Here is a 19,439-nt window from a genome sequence, read left to right on the forward strand (position 1 = left end):
GTATCTGGCCGCGTGGGTGTTGTCCGTATGCAGAGCGCAACAACTGAGGTGATGGAAGAAGAAGGGTAGATCACATGCAACCTCTCGATGTCAACATGTCAACAATGATTGAATTGCATTTTGCACATGGGTTGAATTCTGCCAGTCCTCTGATGTGAAAGTTGCGTCCTGGGTACTGCACAGCCTCGACCACAATTTCTCCTTGTTCCGTTCTCTTCACGTCCGCAACTATGCTCGTCTTCCTTCGCCTGGTGTACAGTATGTTTGCTTTGGCCAGAGCCAGGTGACTGTTGATGTCAGGCTTGATATATGATTGGGTCAGGCTGAGGAATGTTGGCGCATTGGGCGCATTGAGCAATGAGCAATGTTCTAGGTGAGTCCAAAAAGCGAACCAAGTTGCAAGTACCAAAATGGGGGAAGAAGCATCCAAAAAAGAACGACTTGAGGAGCCAACAAGATCTTGATGGGACAAGAGAGTTGCTTGCCCTCGCTACAGAGAACTGAACGAAGCATTCTGCAACAGCGGCAGGCAATGTTGGTGGGTTGGGAGGTGCATCGCATTGCATCGATAGCAGCTGCCGACAACACCTCTCGAGAGTCTTTGTCAATCCAGACGGCATTCTTTGTTAATCTCGATACCAAGAGCAACCGGCGGTATGAACATGACAACGGGCAGGGACCACGGAGTACTCATCGGAAGGTCTTTGACAGCCATCAATGAAATGCCTGCTTTTCACAGCATTATTTCACCCTGGGACGACACCTGTCAAAACCTGGGTGCAGCTCGCCATGATGTCCGCTGGCTTGTGCATGAGTGTTTTTGTGATCACCCCGTTGGATGTCGATGCCTGTCCACATGGGTACATCTCAGTATCATGATTGAAGCCACAAGCCACGGTACTGGGTACTCCAGACACTGAGAGTACAGTTTATATTTGTTGTCGTCGTTGATGTGTTCGTGGGTCTCGGAACGGAGTTGACAGTTCGCCGACGGGAGCTACTTGTCCAACAAGTGCCAAAGGTGGGGTGACGAAGTGAGGATAGTGAGGATGAGCTGCTGGGCACTGGGTAGGTACTGGGTACTTGGACATCTCACGCCTCGCCCCTCATTACCTACTTGTACTTGGTACAGTAGGTGCTTGGCTGTTTAGGTGGGGAGGCCCCTAGGAGACATGGAGCTTACCTGGAGCTTACCCTGACGGCTCCTAGTCAGGCCCGGAAAACGGCTCGCCGGACCCAGAGATCGAATCCCAGCCACTCACAGTATCGAGCTTGAGCTCCCCTGCTGCATCCATCTTACGACACCTCCTCAATGCTCCTCCTGCCGCGCAACACCTATTTGCTTCTGCATGTCATAGACTTTGATCGATCCGGAGTGAGCAGGATATCGTTTTCGCTGCTGCCTGTTTGAACGATCTCGACCTCCTTCGATTCCCGTTGTTTCCTCTTTCCTTTCTCTCTTCAGCGTTTCACACTCACCATCCTCATCTGTCCCTACCTCAGTCCACCATGAGATGCGTCGCTATCCTCTCGACGGCGGCTATTGCCTCTGCCTTCGTGATCCCAGATCAGGCTACTTTCGAGACTTTGTCCATTGAGAATCAGGAGATCGACTACCCTTCAGAGCACCCTTTCTGGAACAAGTTGCACCAGGCCGAAAGTTTCTGGGAAGATCTTGAAGAGGAGTTTATACAGGTTGCTGAGAACGCCAAACACGCATTTGCTGAGACTGTCGATTTGGCACATGATACGGCCGTCCGCTATAGCGAAGATTTCCAGGACGCCTTTGCGGGGGAGGCTTGGTTAGACACTGCAGAATACGATTTGGACCTATTCGAAGAGCCTCCTCATCACGGCCCACCGCACCACCCACCTCACCATGGACCTCCGGGCAAGAAGCCTCATCACCCGCACCATCCTCACCATCCTCACCACCCTCCGAATCAGACCATCTGGGAAATGATCTCAAAGAGCAAATATACGACGAAGCTAGCCGGTGCCGTCAGGGAATTCCCGGATCTCGTCGAGCTGCTGAATAGCACCAAGGCGAACCACACCATCTTTGCTCCGACTGATCGAGCATTCGAGAAGATCCCCAAGCATGCCCCGAAGCCACCCAAGGAGTTTTTGGAGAAGCTCCTGACATACCATATTTCGCCTGAATTCTATCCTGCGCCTCGTATCCTGGTCAGCCGAACCATTCCAACCGCTCTCGAAGCCAAATTTATCGGAAAGGTGCCACAGCGGCTTTCCACCCAGCTCTCCCTGAGAGGATTGACTATCAACTTCTACTCTCGCGTCGTTGCGGTGGATATCTTTGCAACAAACGGAGTGGTTCATGGCATCGACAGCATTCTCCTTCCTCCACCGAAGTTTGTGGATATCATCTCGGCCCTGCCAGGCGAATTTAGCACTCTCGACCTCGCTTTAGAGAAGACTGGCCTGTATTCGGCTTTCAATGACACATCAAGCCACAGTGGAGGCACAATCTTCGCACCCTCCAACTTTGCCTTTAAGCGGCTTGGCCCGAGGATCAATGCCTTCCTATTCAGCAAGTTCGGCCTAAAGTATCTCAAGGCTCTAATCCTGTACCATGCTGGTGACAACATTACTCTCTATTCAGATGCCATCTACAAACTCGACACGGATTCGCACCCACCACCTCACCACAAGGTGCCCAAGGGATTGATTCACGTCGACCTTCCAACGGGCCTCGATGGCAAGAGCCTGAGCATCGACATTGCTCGATTTGGTCGACTCATCACTATGAAGGTCAACGGTTTCACTCGAGTTGCTGTCCTTGATGGTATTGCGGCCGATGGCGTCATGCACGTTATTCCCAATGTCCTCATACCGCCCAAGACTCCTGGTGGACTCGCAGTCGCCGAAGACGATATGGATCTTGAAGAGTTCAAAGCAAGGCTGGCACCGTTTGTCGAACCAGAAGAAGGTGAATGGGTCGAGGAAGACCCCGAACTATAATGATGCAAGCTGTTGAGTGTTGAAGCTTAGAGAAAGGTTGTCAGAAACTTCCCAAAATATATGTATAGGTGTTGGGCGGATATTATCCAATTGGGCTGCGGATGGGCCAAGCTTAATGACTTACGATCATCATTGGGATCTATAACATGAAACGATTATGGAATCTCAAAATAGCAACTCAATGCAAGCACCGAATCGAAGTTGTCCGGTAAATCCCATGCTAGCCTGTAACCTCTTGCGGTCACCTCACCAATGAGCCTCCGTAATCTTGGCCGTGACACTGCCGTCGTCAACGTCTACGCCGTCGACGAACCACCTCCCTTCGATCCCCTCCTCTGGCACGGCGGCCCCGTCCCCATTCTTCCCCAATAAGATATCATTGCCACTCATCTGTCTCTTCCTCATTTTCCCGGTTTCCCGATCAAAAGTCCAATCCTCCAATCCGTAGCACCTCTTCCACTTCATGCCATCATGTCTGTCCTGATACTCGTACCAGAACTGCACGGCAATCTTGTCGTCCGTGAAGGCGAACAGCTCCTTTCGGAGCCGGTAGGAGGCCTCCTTCTCCCACTTCTTGGTAAGCAGGTCGATGATCTGAGGGGTGCCGCGGATGAAGGAGGTGCGGTTGCGCCAGATGCAGTCGCTCGTGTACCCGTTGGAGACCTGGGCCGGGTTACGGGAATTCCACATGTTCTGGGCGAATTTGACCTTTTCATGCGCGGTCTTCAGTGTGAATGGAGGTCGGAGGGCGGCCATTTTGGTGCTACTGAGAGGAGGTGTGTTTGCGCCCTTGTTGGTTCTGAGGGGACTGGTCCTGATAAAGTGATGTGTTCAGGGAAGAAAGAGAGCAGCACAGGGGTGACGGCGATCGTGCTTCTGGAGGGAACTTTTGGTGAGATGCTGGGAAAGAGCTGGAGTCTGAGAGAACAACACTCGACGATGGAAGCCACTAATATACGTTGCAGAATCGGCAGCAAGGGATCATCAGACGACATCTTCGGGTCGAACAGTGTCGTCCCATTTCCCCCCGAAGCCTATTCATTCAACCCACCTTTAGTAATGTCAAAGGTTCGAGCGGGCGTCCTCCATCGCGTTCAGCCTTGTAGGTGTCATCCAACCAGGAGTCGGACTCGATGGGATTCATCGAGGACCCCAATAGCAGCAAGACAACGTCCCACTCGATGCTGGAGGAGGCGATCGAGACCTTCCAAGAGCAGCAAGGACCGTCCATCTGGCTTGCCGTCACGACCCTTGTGGAATACATGAGCCTTAAACGATTTGGCAAAAGTATGTTTTCCCGATCTGGTCAGTCAGATCCATTAAGCGGCGCCAACCGACGGAAAACCAGCGAGACCGAAGTCCTGACCTGGTCTAGCCTGCCTGCTTGCAACGCAAGCTCGTTGCCACGTACCCCATCTTGGCCCATCCAACAATGCTCGCTGGCCCCTGAGGTCTGGGGATGGAGGAAAAGCAGCAGGAAAAGAAAATGCAGCGGCAAGTTTCTTTCGCTAGGCCTTGCTGACGAAGACTACGGGATTGGTGGTAGGAACGATAGAACCCCCCCGGACCAGAGATCAAAATACGCGGTGTCGAAGAAGAAGCCGACTTTCTACAAAGCACGGAGGACAATTCCGCTCGCGCAAATTTGTCAGGACTTCGGAAAATAGTAATTCCACAGAAAATGCAACTTTGCCTGTTGTGGACCATCGCGCGGGGCAGCGACGTCGGCTGTGCCGCGGCCGCTTCGAAGAGATGTCGAGTCAATGAGGGGCTGCCGCAGTCGGCAAAACACCTGCACTCTTTGAAAACAGAACGATCTACAAATCTACAAGGCATCTTTGTTTCAACGCTTGATCTACCGAGTACTTTGGCCAAACATTTGGGTAACGGGCTAGTTCTCACCTGACGAGCCTGAATATCAGATTTACGATCCACAATGGCCGGTCTCAAAGAAGGGGACCAATTTCCTCCTGACGTTGTCTTCTCGTGAGTCCATTCCGTCCCGCCCTCTCCTTTCCTCTCCTCCCACTCTCGCTCTCTACCAGGCGCCTGTCATAGCAGTAAATATCCTGACGCTCTTGGTCATTTGTTTCCTCCGCAGCTACGTTCCCTACACCCCGGAAAGCGCGAGCATTACCAGCTGCGGAATCCCGCAAAACTACGACGCGTCGAAAGAATGGGCGGATAAAAAGGTCGTTCTCTTCGCCGTGCCCGGTGCCTTTACTCCGAATTGCAGCGCCAGGCATCTGCCGGGCTACATTGAGGCGCTACAAGCTATCAAAGGGAAGCAGGTGGATGTGGTCGCCGTGTTGGCGTACAACGACGCTTTCGTCATGAGCGCGTGGAGCAAGGCGAACGGAATCAAGGATGAGATTGTGAGTTGTGTAACCCCTTCTCTCTATATGTGCGGATTGGGGTCAGGCAAGGACGGTCCAGAGTCCGTGTTCAAGGACCAAAGCGGCAAACAAAGCTACTCTACCTGATCAGGGAACGACAGGATGTGATGACTGCTTCCTTTGTCTGGTGATGCCTGCCTTTCACTAATCGTTTCCGTGTGGAAGCTGTTCCTCTCCGACCCAGAAACCAAATTCTCGAAAGCCATCGGCTGGAACCTCGGTGAGCGATGCGCACGGTATGCGATGATCATCGACCACGGCAAGATTGTCTATGCAGAGAAGGAACCTGGACGGGACGTAACAGTAAGCTTCCCAATCCTTTCCCCGGGTCCATGATGCAGGTCGCGCGCCATAGGGGCTGGGCCCGAGGAAGCGGCAACTTTCCGACGGGTTCAGCCTCACTACCCTTGCGTCCCTTTCATTTGGCGCTTCGCTCGTCGATGAGGCACAGAATGCTCCTTCCTGTACGTCCAATCCTCTGAGCTAACACGGGCATCCGTAGGTTTCCGGAGCAGCTGCTGTCCTTGCCAAACTATGACCTGACACAGCAGAGAAAAATATCTACGCCTGTCAAAGCCCTTGTGTGGCGATCTTGACCACCAGGGGGAGCCTTATGCATGACGGCTGTGAAGAGTGTCAGTCCCGGACTCGCAGTCATGCCATCCTGACAAAGATAGAGAAGCTGCAAACTGGTGAAAGGATTTGACTCAGATCTGCCTCAACGTCTGCACTAGACTGCTTCTAGTGACGACGTAGATCAAGATAGATTTAGATACAAGTCGCTGTTTGTCCAGCATTGTGCGATATTGACGCCTTCGCTCATTCGTCCGTTGCTTGCATCTGACAAAGTTGATTCTCCAAATTTGAATGATGTCGCCGAAAATGATACCACACCCCAAATAAGAACGCTCACGGCATGCGCAGCAGATCTTCAAACTCTGGCAATCTTCGATTCGTCTTGTTTTTGTCGCCAGCGTTTGAGGTCTCGATAGCATTGACGACAGTCCCGTCCGGCCCTAGCTCGTAATCATCGTAGAGAACGGGTGCCGGACTGGAGGCGTTCGGGAATGCATCGAATTTGTCGGGCATCACCTTTTGGCTGCTCCCTCTGTGGCGATGATGAGGGTAATTGAGATGAGGATGAGAAGAGGGAGGAGATTGTTCCGTCGGAGCGGGGAACTTGAGAGCATCTAGGTCTGCCTGCAACTGTGCAATTTTGCGATTCAGTCTGACGATGCTGTCGCTCTGCTTGTTGTACGAGCACAGAAGATCCTGGTGTTTCTCGTTGAGTGTTTCTAATTGGTACTCCAGACCCTTGACGTGTCTTTCCTTGCGCTCGCGAAAGGCACGTTGCGAGGCACGGTTTTGCGCCCTTCGACGCTGGTCCTGCTTGTTAGCAATCACAGAAGCCGCGGTGTTTTGCTTGTGGAAGTCCTCACCAGTTTGGAGGGAGGCACGACCGTTTGTTCCGAGTCTGTCGACGGTTGTGCACTGTCTCGACTTGTGATTTGCTGTTGAAACTCGGCGAGGGCGTCGAGCGTATCGAGATCAAGCGGGTCCCAGCTTTCGTCGGCGGGAACGCTGCCAAATCGAAATATGTCGCCCACGTTCTGTTTTGGACAACGGTCAACATCTTGTTCGCGTCCCAAGTCTCTCCAAGGAAAGTGAGGGTTCGAGGCTTACATCAGAAGAGCTCGCGTTGGATGAATCGGCGTCCATGAGGGATTCAAAGTATGAGCGACGATGAGCCGCAGTTACGGGGAAGTGGTCCATTGTCGAGCGTGTCTTGTTCGATGATGGTCTCTGATCTCCTTGCGTGCAGGTCTGGTGGGTTGATGCTACAACGTGGAATGAGAGTCGGCCTCCACTTTATGTTGCAACGGCGACTGCAGCAGTGGATTATTCTGATATGGACCTGTCGACTGGGGGCAGATATGTATACGCTAGCTGGCCAGATAAGCCAATCTGTGAAGGTCTCTTGGGTCTCCCTGGGTCTCCCTGGGTCTCCCTGGGTCTCTTGGGTCCTTACATAAAGCTGAGTCAAGGCTGTGATTGGTGCTGGTGGCGAGGGGGAATAGACCGACATGGAAGGGACTTTTAGTAATGACACCTCGAGTGCCCAATCCCAATAGCTGAACCGTCGTGCGCTGCTGAAAAGGGTCAATGCTTCAAGATGTGTGCAACCCAATAATTGGGAGATCCTCTGTAGTGTGCACAGAACAAAACAGGAGCAAACGGTCGATAACATCAAGCAAGGAGGGAAGTTAGGAGCCTTCCAGACTCGACCTAACACGCTGCAGGCTTTCTTCGTAAGAAGCTTGGCATGTTTAAAGGTGGGGAGCCCGTGAATGAATGACCAAGACTCGTTTGTCGCTGTGATTGGGGCTAGTGGGCTCAGCGCGATCCCCATCGTCAACGCCGACGGCAATTCGGTAATTGTGCACGTTGGATGGACATTGGGATTGAAGGGATTGTAAGGCTTAGGAGGCTGCGCAGGGAGCCTGAAGAGGGGGAGGAGGATCGTGTCGGAACAACTCAAGGCTCGACTTACTTCTACCGGTACGGTTGTCAGTCTCCGCCAGGTCCTCGTGCGTGAAATCTGGGGCCTACGGGTCATGACGGCTCTACGAGGTAATGCCCCGTGAAACAAAGTAGTTTCTCTGACTCGCAAAACATTACAACCGGGCCAAGCTGGGCCGCAAAAGAACATGGACTTATCACCACTATCATCACGGCGCTAACCATATCGCGGTTCTATAAAAAGTTTCTCACTAATAGCCAAAGTGCACCTTGTGCACCTTGTGCACCATTCGGGGTACTCGGTACATCCACCCCGTTTAATTGATTTTCCAACACATAGGAGCACGACTCGTGGTGCATGCTCCCCCTCTGACACAAGACATTGTGATCGCAACACATCAACGGCGAGTGTTTCTACGGATTTGGACCCTACAGGCTTCTTCCTCATCGACCTCCGAAATCTTAGTGAGCTTGTTGAGTGCTAATCCCCAAATAGCTATCGCGAGCTCAACTCTCCTTGGCTGGCAAAGTGGAGGGACGTACAGTATTAACCACAATCGACACGGAGCGCAGCTCGACACTTCCCTCACCAGCGCTGCTTTAAATACCGCTCAATTTGCATTCGTTGTTACATATATTGAGAAGGAAGCTCTGTGCAAATAACCACTCAATGCGGCCACTTCTATATTTATTTATTCGTACATATTCCCAATTTCATTATCGTTCCACCCTCTGCCAGTCTCGAAATACCTCAGTCGGGAGTAGCCACAAGTTATTCCCATTGCCATCATCCGGTGCCATCGTGTACCGTCCCCTCAGTTAAACTTTACATGAGTCGTTGAGCACCACACATGAGACGATCCATAACCGCAGACAGATGTCTATAACCAAATCATCTTTCTTCGTACCGAACCGACCAGTTCCGCGTCGTTCGTATGATCATCTGTTCCGAACTGCCACTCTCCAGTGACTCTATGTCATCGCGAGGCATGTCAGTTTGGACTGAAGTCACAGTCTCCCCTCCAGAAATCTCCGGCCGGAAAATGGGTTTAGGAGCTTGGACTTTGTTGTCTTTCGTAGACTCCACAGCGGTCGTCGTCGTCTCATATTCGTCTTTGTTATCCTTACCTGAGACCGAGCTGAGCATGTAGATACCCTGTACTCTTCCTTGGGATCTGCTGTACGGGTTGGACGCGTTGCCGCCCACGCTGTTCACGATTGCGCTTGAGTGAAGAGGTCGCAAAAAAGGTTTAAGCGCGGTGATGGAGGTGCAAAGGACGGAATATTCCAGAGCCGCTTCGGTTAATATGTGCGGTATAATGCTTGTGACTGTTGGATTTTCGTTTTTCGCCGGAGAGAGATAGACCAGACGAAGTGCGATCAGGGGAATGAGGCTGAGCGACTGCATTAGAATCGTGAGAGGGAGATGGGAGAAGTAGTACAACATACAACAGTCGGCAGCCGAAAGCGGCGAGGATCATTACACGCTTGCGGAGCCTCATCTGGAGATTCCAAATGAGGAATATTGAGAGTGCCCATAATGCGACTTCAATGGCAAGCCCAATAGCTTCAACTGCAAGCCATCGGTGATACTATGGAGTGTGAGACTGAGCATGGATCAAGTCCGGCGATGCTGGATGCGACATACCAGTGTCTCTGAGCCATCCAATGTGGCCCAAGGGCGCCCCAGATCGCCACGCAAAGCGATGACGAGAGTTGATGCAAGCACCCATACACCTGTCACCCCAGCGAGAATATATGACATTCGGACTTGTGGAGCATAGCGAGTTAGTCGTCCGATAAAGAAGGCAGTTGAGATCTTGGTCAGGCCAGTGGCGATGATGTAGGATAATTGGCTGGTATAGAGCGCCTGGTAAGGATCGAGTTAACTGATGAGAACTTAGCCACTCAGTGTTAACAGTCGTACCCCTTCTACGTCGCCCAAGTGCGAGTCGGAGATACTATCTAGAGGAAGTCCATAGCCGTAATGTATGGCCCAGAAATTGGCCGCTACATGCAGCACCACCAACACCTAGGAAGATTCACGGGTCAGATATCATCGTGTATGGCGGTGAGATACTCCCACTCACGAAGGCGGCCAAGATGGCATAATCGTCGAGTCCTCGATTTTGATTTCTGCCCAGCTTTACCCATATTCGCACCCCGAGAGACAAGGCAGCCCAGCTGAAAAACAATCCAGTTGCCGTGCTGAGCCAACTGCCACGATTTTCAGACATGTTGAGGAGAAGAAGAAAGAAGTGCGTGTCCTGGCTTGCTCGAGTTCAGTCGACTGCGATTTGAGGCAGCATCTATAACCCTGCCGGAAACGCGGTAAATGGTATCCGCGTCTGATTGGGGACCATTCACACCATCAAGGATTAATAGGGGCATCCAGTACCCTCGCCCAATCTACTGCTGCATGGATGCTTCAGCCTCCAGATAAGCCGCTGCAGGGGTTAAAAGTTGTCCTCATTGGTGCTCGCACGCCGGGTGTTTTTGGGGGGAATGTACTCATTATTATGCACAGAATGTGTCAATCTGCAAAAGAAAAAGAGGCCAATTTTATGCCTCGTAGGTCGTGTCTTGAGCAGAAGATGTCGAAATGTCTAGGAAACCACGTCTACTGAAACGGGAACCTATTCAAAGAGGTGGTAGAGAGGGGTACCGAGTACTGGAACATAGTAATCGAAATCTCTCCTGAGCCTGTGGGCACAAATCCGTGGGAGACCAAATGGAAAATAGGGCTCACTGTCATAGCTACGATTCCATTTGACCTTGTTTGTTTCTTCCTCTCTCAGTACTGCCGCTTGTGTTTGATTACGATGAAATTAGCATCATCAAAAGTCGTGAATATTTCTACGTTGTTGTCAAGACTATATTTCCGAAGTGCCGCTCTCCTTGCGCCACTTGCAAAGTCTCCCGGCTCGCCTGCGTGTGTATGGCTCAAGAAACGCGCTTCGCTACGAAGTGGTGTCTTGGTGTGACCCTCTCCGGGGGGATTCCGGTAGCAGATGAACCGCGCTCAGAACAGGCAAAACAGGACATTTAGTTACTGAAAGAGGTGTGGGCCGGGCGCATGGGTTCGCGCGGGACTAAGTAGCGCTTCCGTTGCGCATAATCTGCCCACCCGCCAGCTCTTCAAATGCTTCAGATACCCCGGCCTCGAGCGCTTCGTGCATGTCTAGTTAATCCATCGTTACATGCTCATGTATGTGTAGGTCAACGCCCCTGGATACTATCTCATGTACATGCCGGGGTACGTAGTGGTCCAACAGCCACCACGTGTACTGCTGTAAGTACCTTGTCTCCCGTCGCATTTCTCTGCCTTTCTCTGCCTCCTCCGTTTTGTCTTCTTGCAACCACGTTCTTCTGTCGCGGGATTGCTACTCCATTACAACCTTTACACCATGGCTTCTCCTATACCTCATCTACGAGCGGGCCGGACGGGCGACGTGGTGGAGATGACCGCCCGTCCAAGGTCAGCAGGTTCAAAGGAAGACACCGATGTTATCGTCGGTCGGGCAGATGTTGACTCGGAGTCTGATGGGCCGCGCGATGAGTTCAAATCCACCAGCGCCGACGAGATCAACATGCGCCGAATGGGAAGAAACCAACAGCTCGTCCGCTATTTCCGTGTCATCTCAATGGCCTCGTTTGTTGCCATTGCCACGGCTGCCTGGGAGATAGGTCTTTTCAACATCAGCCCGGGTTTGACTGACGGAGGCCGACCTGCTCTGGTATATTCTGTGCTTTGGAACTTTGTGGGCTTTGGCCCTATATATCTAAGCATGGCTGAGATGGCCAGTATGGCGCCTATCGCGGGTGCCCAATACCACTGGGTGAGCGAATTCGCACCTGAAAGTCTCCAGAAAGTTCTCAGCTACTATACAGGGTGAGCATATCCTTGAAACCCCCTTCTTTTCCCTTCCTCCGGGCTGACCGCAGTGTAGCTGGACCTCAACCATGGCCTGGCAGGCAGGAAACGCACTTGGCGTTTTTCTCGTCGGCACGCTAATTCAGTCCATTATTTCCATCAACAATCCCAACTACGCTTTCCCCAAGTGGCATGCTACACTTCTCGTCATCGGCGCTGTTATCGTAGCCTTTGTCGGAAACGTGTTCGGTCACAAGGTGCTTCATCTCTGGCAGAATGCGGTTTTTGTCATCCACGTCCTAGCATACTTTGCGTTCATCATCCCTATATGGGTGAATGCCCCACGAGCCACGACCAGTGAAGTTTGGACCGAGTTTACAAATGAGGGTGGTTGGTCTAGTACTGGATTTGCCGTTTTGGTTGGCCAACTTTCTGGCATTTACACTCAACTTGGTCTTGATACCGTATGGCTCTACAGATCTCATTGAAACTCCTCTGGCTAATCTCTATCTAGGCTGCGCATATGTCCGAGGAAGTCAAAGACGCCGCGAAGTCTGTCCCCAAGGCGATGATTAGTATCTATATCATCAACTTCTGTCTGATTTTCCCGGCCGTTCTTACGGTGGCCTACCACATCCCCAACATCGACGACGCACTTGCCGATCCCACCTTGTACCCTACCATCTACGTTCTACGACAATCCATGTCCACTGCATGGATGACAGTCATACTCACTATCATAATCGCGTTACTTATCTGCTCAAACATAACATATCTGGCTGCGGTCACTCGGGATATTTGGGCCTTCGCCCGAGATCAAGGGTTCCCTTTCTCCAACTGGATTTCAAAGGTCGACGAAAAGCGCCATATTCCCACAAACGCCATCATCGTTACAAGCATTTGCAGTATCTGCCTCAGTTTGATCTACCTCGGCAGTCCCGTGGCCTTCTACGCCATCACTTCTTTGCTCTCCGTGGCCCTGCTCCAGTGCTACTGTCTCAGCATTGGCTGCCTCCTGTGGCGGAGGATTTGTCACCCCGAGACCCTGCCTCCAGCCAAATTCTCGTTGGGCAAGTTCGGCATTCCTATCAACGCCGCAGCCGTTGCATTCGCTCTGTGGAATTTCTTCTGGTGCTTCTGGCCTACTTATTTTCCCGTAACGGCGTCCAACTTCAATTGGGCCTCGGTGCTTTTTGGTGGTACTTTGATTGGCGCGACAATTCATTTTATTATCGTGGCGCGCAAAAATTACCATGGGCCCGTCGCTTTGGTCGAGGGCAGGAATGTGCATATCAACTGACCAGTGGAAGATTCTTGCCGCCTTTTTTATTGTATCTCACATCTGCATGCCAAATCAAGAGGCGGAAGGAATATATTTACTATCTAGGCCATTGCGGGTTGTGGTCTCAAGACATTATCTTTTTCTGCAGGATTGGCATTCGCAGGCTCTCATCGCCATTTCTGAGACACTCAGGGAAATAGAACAGCTGCCGTTCGAGCTGATGACCGAGTACTCCACAGTGCATTTGATAGCAGCATCGGTGTCAGTTGACTTAACCTATCGAAATCCTCTGATCCCCTTTTTTCGCCTTGTCCATAACAGGCATGGCCCCTACCACTGGTAGACACGGCTGGTCAGTGGTCAGTGGTCACCCATCCGACTCAAGCGGGCTGACGCTCAACCAGTGGGCATAGGGCGGCATCACTATTGTCCCAAAGAAGTTAGTACAATATTCTCTTGGCTCGGAGATTGAAAAGAGACCCTGTTGACAATGTTAGAGGAGCTCTGAGCTCACCCGCCTCACACTTTTGTCTCCCACTCACCAAGCCAGCCTCCGCCTCAGCCTCCGCCACTTACTTGGCCGTTGTATACCTCGTACAAAACATTAGACGAACTACCCGGTACAGTACACCACGAGCACCGCGGCTTAGTAATTGGTTAAGCCATTGGCGATCCACTTCCAGACGTCCTCTACGCGATGGCTAATTGATCCGTGGCATTGGCATTGGCACTTTTGTCAAATATTTAGCCCTGATTGTTCACAGCCTTCGGACAAGCGAGATTGGCCCTCACAGAAAGAACATCCGTGAATGGTGGCGCTTGAGCCCCGCAGCTATACTACAGAATTAGTTGGGGCCTTGTGACCGCGCCTGATATCTTCGCCTTCTGCAGCATGATCCGGGGCGAGGCTTCATTATGCCTGTTGCCAAATACAAGGTTGCCGATGCGTTCACCTTCTTAAACTACGACAATCCAGACCATAGCGCCTCGCACCGAAGAGTGGTCAAATCACACATCTCCAGCAAATACCGGGCAGCCATCCGCCAGCAGACCCAGCCTGGCTACGCATTACCGCATCAAACTGCCAATAACAAAGTCAAAGACTCAGTGCCCAAGCGAAGGTGCAAGAGGACACACACCTCACTTGAGTCAGACCCAGCGCAAGATCGCCGATGGTCCTGCGCGCCCTCTCCGCTCCAAGTCAGCTTCAGCGGTACACGGACGGATCCATTCAGACTCTTGCCCGGACAAGAAACACCATGTGTCGCCAGGGCCCTGGATTATTACACGCAGGCTATTTCGCCCTCCATGCAGCCATTGTTTCTGGCGGTCAACATGGGCAATCCATTGACGGTTTGGATTTATCCTTTAATCCTGTCACATGAAAGTGCTTATCATGGAGCGGTCGCGCTGTCTCAGGCGTATTTGGAAATGTGTCAAGCACCAACGCGCAAACCATCTTTGGAGGTTACTTTCCATCGGCGCAAAGCTGTGTCCATCTTGTGTAGCCAGCTTTCTCATCTCCGTGGCCCCCCGGACGACGGCATCCTGATGACTGTGCTGGCTTTGGCATGCCTTGACGTTTTATACAGAGAGGACAGAATCGCCAATCGCAAGGGTCTAGCACTCATCGTTGCGCTCAAGGGGGGACTTGACAATCTTGGATTGCGTGGACTCGTCAAGGCTTTTCTTGTTCAGTTTGACTACTTCTGGATGCTCGAGACCGGGGCCGGGACCATTTTCCCTTTCACAAAGCGCAAAGGCCGGAGAGCATATCCGCAACATCCGCTCAACGACGATTTTCTTCCGTTGATTACGACGCTACCACCAGGGTTTGCTGCAATTGCTCGTCAGGGCACCTTGGGCTTCGACACTATCCGGATCCTCTCACGAGTAAGCACGTTTCTTCAATCTAAAATCGTCTACCCCCCACGTCCGATCGAGGAACATCCAGTTTCAGATGACCAAGATTACCCGGACCTCTTCGAAGTATGTGCCTGTCTCCAGTCGTCCGCTTGCACTGAGCATAGCTTGGAGAAGAACTTAATCCTCGCGGTGATTATGTTCGGCTTCGATATGAATAATCCCAATGGCTCAATATCGAGAGTTGCAGCATATAGAGGCTCAAGGCAGGAATTGATCCGGTCCCTTCCCTCTACCCGCACGCAGAATCCGGAAGAGAGAGCTTGCTTGATTTGGATCATGATGATTGTGATAAGATCTTTGGGCTTGGAGCTTCCGCTTGCTACTCAAGCAATAGCTCTTGGTAAAAGGTTCTTCGCGCAGTTCGCCGAGGTTAGATCGTGGGACGCAGTGGAGTCAGCAATGCGTCGCTTCCTCTGGTACGAGCCACTCGCGGGAGGATTGAGGAACAGCTGGCGACAAGCGTTAGACGAATATCAAAGAGAATTTCCATCCACCTGGACTTCGGTGGTGGCCATGACAGACTCGACGGGCGCCATTGGAAGCCAACAACTCAGTCACATCAGCGCATCGAACCGGGAGAAGGGCGACGGATATGTACAGGAAGCTTTTCAGGAACGCGAAGTTGCCACGCTGCCGCCCATGTTGACATTAGATACATACTTGACAGAGGTACAGTCACTGTAATTGTACGATGTATATACGGACAGTACAAGGGGATAATAAGAAACATCCTCGACATAAATGCAAAATGGGGGAATAGTCCGAGGTAATAAGACATACCTCGTACTCCGTTTCAAGCCTGTGTTGCCGCTTTAACCCGCCAAATAAATTCATCTTCGATTCCCCAAACTCGACCTTGAGCGCGTTCCGCGACTTGGTCCCTCGTCTAACGCCATGGTCTCGTCAACGCAGAAAGGAGGCCAAAAGCGCAAAGTCGCCTTCGACCAGCCTAACCAATCATCGACATCACGCAAGCGACAGAAACATCATGATGCTCGAGCCATCCCAGTGCAGCGACCTGAGGCAGTCGTCGCCGCGAGCGGGGAACTCAATGTGGCCTCTTTCATCAAGGCCAGGGAGTTTGAGATTGGGGCCCTGGAGAAGAGCATGCGCAAGGCCAAAAAGCAATTGGCCACACGAGCGTTTCAGCAAGTCCCTAGACACATGAGAAGGAGAACCGCCAGCCACAACGCCAAAAAGGTGCCCCGAAGACTACGAGGGAGGGCAGAGCGCGAGGTTAGTTCCCCCATTTTCCTCGTGCACGAGATGCTGCGTACTGACAGTCGCTGACCAGGAGGGCTATAGATGAAAGACGACAATACACCTACGGTGACGAAGCGAAGGCGAACTCCGTCGCGGAAATTGAGATTGCGCTTGGAGACTGCCAAACTGCTCAAGACGTTCAACCAAAAGCGCAAGACTGTGCGTCAGAGGAAGAAAGAAGTCCAGGCCAATGCGAAGCAGCCCGATCCAGAAAACCATGTCCTGACCTCTCGTGTCCCGCGGTTGAAGAAGAACAAACTGGCCGAGCCTCCGAAGGCAACGACGAAATACAAGAGGAGACAAGTCAACAAGACATGGCTACCCACGCACCTTTGGCATACTAAACGCGCGCATATGACTCGGCCCACGGAGCCGTTGTGGAGAATGTCAATCCCATTGAGCCCTACGGAGAAGAGTTACAGGCCAAGTCACCGGGCAGCTGGTACGCAGGGATGCATAGCGTGGGATACCAGCTATATGTCTACGGTTGCTTGTTTGGGAACAGAAGCGGCGTTGGATAGCATGCTTAAGGCGCTTGCATTTAGCCCACAAGGGCTCTCCCAGGCTATGCATAAAAAGTGGAAGGCCGGTACCCGATTTGCTCACGGATGGATCTCGGAACGGGACAACGAAAAGCGTCCTATTGCCCCGGTGACGGTGATCTGGTTTCAGCGACAACAGAGTGAGGCATCATGTCCGCAGGATGGCCAAGGCGAAGGCAAGACGGACGTTGACACAGGCGACCAGTCTCAAATGGTCGCTAGCAAAGACGAGATGGAGATTGAGGAGGGCGAACAAGCTCAGTCTGAGTCTGCGCTTCCAAAGACTAAGAAGAAGACGATAAAGCGGAAGACTAAACTTGGTCACCAAATCCTGATTCGAGTCCATCCATCTGCATTTTATCAGTGCTGGCAGGAGTTGTTGAAAGTCGCCAAAATGCAAAAACCGCAGGTTCTGATTCAAGATCTACGTTTTGAGATCGGGAGCATTGACGCACAAGGGCCAGGCTCAACCGAGACCTTGCTGGGTGTGCTTCGCCCTTTTCCAGCACATGCTGAGGGTGCCGATTCGATGGGGTCGTTGTGGACGTCTCTTGCTGGACTCAATAACCCCGGTATCCTCCCGCAGAATGCCATGCTAGCATTTGATATTCTAGATCCCAGGCTCAATCATCCGCCCAAGCGGATTAAGATCCCCAGCAACTCCGAACAAACTCTCATGGATGAGATTCTGGTTTCGTGGCCTCCCGACAATAGCTCAGTGTCCTCTGCTCTACTCTCACACAAAGCACGCTGGCGGATCGGTCAGACACTGCCATCGCAAAAGGCAATCAATCGACGAAGAGCACTTGCATTACCAGGCCATGCACCCGCTGTCATGGCCAAAGATCCCCAAATTCCAGTGATCCTTCTTGCGTCCAGGGCGGAAAACAGTGCTTCTAAAAACTGCCAAGGGACGTGGACCGTGCTCCTTCCCTGGACGTGCGTCGATCCTGTGTGGCGGTCCTTGATGTTCTACCCTTTGTCATCCGGTGGCACTCCACGTTTTGGGGGTCTACGTCAGAAACAGCAGCTAGCGTTTGAGCAAAAGGTCCCGTGGTTTCCAGGAGATCTGCCAGGCACCGAGGCGGGTAAAGCTTGGGAGCACACGGAAAGCGAAAAGAGATTCGATTCGTGGATCAGGCGACCTCCTAAAAATAGGATTGCCTGGGACACGTTGGACCTAGGGCTAGGAAGACGTGGGGAAATCGGGAGAGGTTGGTCTTGCGATTGGGAGTATTTATTTGAAGACAACAAAGACCAAGCTCACACTGAAGCCGGGTCCAACGTCAAACCAGATAAAAGCACCTCTACTCAGACAGCCGCGGTCCCGCTTCTTACGCAACGACAGCGAAAAGCAGCCAAAGCCGAAGCAGCCCGAGAGGCTGAGGACAAAGATCCAGCGCGTCGACGTAATACATCCAGCCCGGAAAGTGAAGGAGAGCCCGAGATTGTGCCAGAACTTGTGAAGGAAGTCAAATATACTCAACTCTCCCCCAGTCAGGGCCTATCACTGTTCACGCAGCCATCAAGCGTCAGCCTTCCAGCACTTCCTGTACTGGTCACGGTTCGTGTCACCTTGCTCGACAAAGGAACCCCATCCCCGGCAGCGCGGATATACCGCCTGCCGTCATTACTCAAACCAACACCAACACCTTGCCCTGCTGAACCAGTGGCAACCGGGTCAGACAAATCTCAGCAGACGCAGCCACAGAGCTGGAACTCTGACGGACCACCGCCCGGGCAACGTCCGCCCGCAGCAAGCATGACGGAGCCCTCAACCTCGTCAGCAACCACCACTTGCGACCTTCGCGCGCGCTGGCTTGCTCTCGACAACCATTCCGATGCCCAGGGCCAATCCAGCAATACACACTTCCCGAAAATCAAAACCAACAAGTTCTCTATACCCCGTCATCCATTCAGCTACCCACGTGAATCCCTCGCGAAGATCAATGTGCTGCCCAAAAATGCGCCAAAAGAGATTGTGGAGAGATTTGGACCGGACAGCGCGTTCGGAAGAGGAGACGGGGAGATACCCAAGGAGAAGCCGCCACCTTCAAAAGAGAAGAAAAAGGGGAAGGGGAAGGCAAGAGGCAAGGAGAAGGGAAAAGACGCAGCTGCATGTCAGTTGGAGGATGGCGAGGCACAGGCAAATCCTCTTGATAAGCCTTCTGGCGACGTGGAAGACCTTACCTCTCTCCTAATCAACCCGTTCGTCCAGCCGACGGAATGGGACAAACACACCCCTTGTCCTGATGTGCATGATCTCATCGGCTTCGTCACGAGTGGTGGTTACAACCTAGCAGCAGGTCGGGGCACGGCGGTGGGGAGCATTTGGGGCCAGCGGGTGATTGAGGGATGGCAGGGACATGCAACGCAGGACGACGGGTTGAGTGAGAAGCAGAAAGACAGACGACGAAGGCTGTGCGTTGTGCGTAACCCCGGAGAGAATGTCGGACGGTTGGGCATCTGGGAAGTTTGCAATTGAGTGGTATAGTATACCATGGTCGATACGACCGGAGTACTTGGTACTTGGTACATATTGCACAATCCAACTCTCCGTGACAATTGACAAGGTAATTGTGGTTCCTCGAGAGAAATGCGTTCTTGATATTACCATCTACAACCTCATTTACTCCGTGCTATTTTGGCGCTTG

General features: G+C 52.2%; 8 protein-coding genes across 8 annotated transcripts; 5 read left to right on the top strand and 3 right to left on the bottom strand.

Moving 5' to 3' along the window:
* Positions 1 to 1,509: 1,509 nt before the first annotated feature.
* Positions 1,510 to 2,982, top strand: A1O5_10711 (uncharacterized protein; the record flags this gene model as incomplete). The annotated part of the gene is made up of 1 exon (XM_007751286.1): positions 1,510 to 2,982. One exon carries the CDS (start codon positions 1,510 to 1,512, stop codon positions 2,980 to 2,982), a length of 1,473 nt encoding a protein of 490 aa, XP_007749476.1.
* Positions 2,983 to 3,228: 246 nt separating this feature from the next.
* On the bottom strand, positions 3,229 to 3,738 carry A1O5_10712 (uncharacterized protein; the record flags this gene model as incomplete). The annotated part of the gene is made up of 1 exon (XM_007751287.1): positions 3,229 to 3,738. One exon carries the CDS (start codon positions 3,736 to 3,738, stop codon positions 3,229 to 3,231), a length of 510 nt encoding a protein of 169 aa, XP_007749477.1.
* A 1,180-nt stretch (positions 3,739 to 4,918) lies between these two features.
* Positions 4,919 to 5,465, top strand: A1O5_10713 (oxidoreductase; the record flags this gene model as incomplete). Its single annotated transcript, XM_007751288.1, has 2 exons — positions 4,919 to 4,968; positions 5,084 to 5,465. The coding sequence occupies 2 exons, from the start codon at positions 4,919 to 4,921 to the stop codon at positions 5,463 to 5,465; spliced, it is 432 nt and encodes a 143-aa protein (XP_007749478.1).
* Positions 5,466 to 6,287: 822 nt separating this feature from the next.
* A1O5_10714 (uncharacterized protein) lies at positions 6,288 to 7,151 on the bottom strand (the record flags this gene model as incomplete). Its single annotated transcript, XM_007751289.1, has 3 exons — positions 6,288 to 6,764; positions 6,818 to 6,988; positions 7,062 to 7,151. The coding sequence occupies 3 exons, from the start codon at positions 7,149 to 7,151 to the stop codon at positions 6,288 to 6,290; spliced, it is 738 nt and encodes a 245-aa protein (XP_007749479.1).
* Positions 7,152 to 8,790: 1,639 nt separating this feature from the next.
* A1O5_10715 (uncharacterized protein) lies at positions 8,791 to 10,135 on the bottom strand (the record flags this gene model as incomplete). Its single annotated transcript, XM_007751290.1, has 5 exons — positions 8,791 to 9,292; positions 9,348 to 9,490; positions 9,547 to 9,768; positions 9,826 to 9,930; positions 9,989 to 10,135. The coding sequence occupies 5 exons, from the start codon at positions 10,133 to 10,135 to the stop codon at positions 8,791 to 8,793; spliced, it is 1,119 nt and encodes a 372-aa protein (XP_007749480.1).
* Positions 10,136 to 11,305: 1,170 nt separating this feature from the next.
* On the top strand, positions 11,306 to 13,072 carry A1O5_10716 (uncharacterized protein; the record flags this gene model as incomplete). The annotated part of the gene is made up of 3 exons (XM_007751291.1): positions 11,306 to 11,790; positions 11,849 to 12,236; positions 12,287 to 13,072. 3 exons carry the CDS (start codon positions 11,306 to 11,308, stop codon positions 13,070 to 13,072), a joined length of 1,659 nt encoding a protein of 552 aa, XP_007749481.1.
* Positions 13,073 to 13,969: 897 nt separating this feature from the next.
* Positions 13,970 to 15,664, top strand: A1O5_10717 (uncharacterized protein; the record flags this gene model as incomplete). The annotated part of the gene is made up of 1 exon (XM_007751292.1): positions 13,970 to 15,664. One exon carries the CDS (start codon positions 13,970 to 13,972, stop codon positions 15,662 to 15,664), a length of 1,695 nt encoding a protein of 564 aa, XP_007749482.1.
* A 210-nt stretch (positions 15,665 to 15,874) lies between these two features.
* Positions 15,875 to 19,270, top strand: A1O5_10718 (uncharacterized protein; the record flags this gene model as incomplete). Its single annotated transcript, XM_007751293.1, has 2 exons — positions 15,875 to 16,216; positions 16,286 to 19,270. 2 exons carry the CDS (start codon positions 15,875 to 15,877, stop codon positions 19,268 to 19,270), a joined length of 3,327 nt encoding a protein of 1,108 aa, XP_007749483.1.
* Between the last annotated feature and the right edge of the window lie 169 nt (positions 19,271 to 19,439).

This window comes from Cladophialophora psammophila (genome assembly GCF_000585535.1).
Source record: "Cladophialophora psammophila CBS 110553 chromosome Unknown aczJe-supercont1.21, whole genome shotgun sequence".
Lineage (NCBI taxonomy): Eukaryota > Fungi > Ascomycota > Eurotiomycetes > Chaetothyriales > Herpotrichiellaceae > Cladophialophora > Cladophialophora psammophila.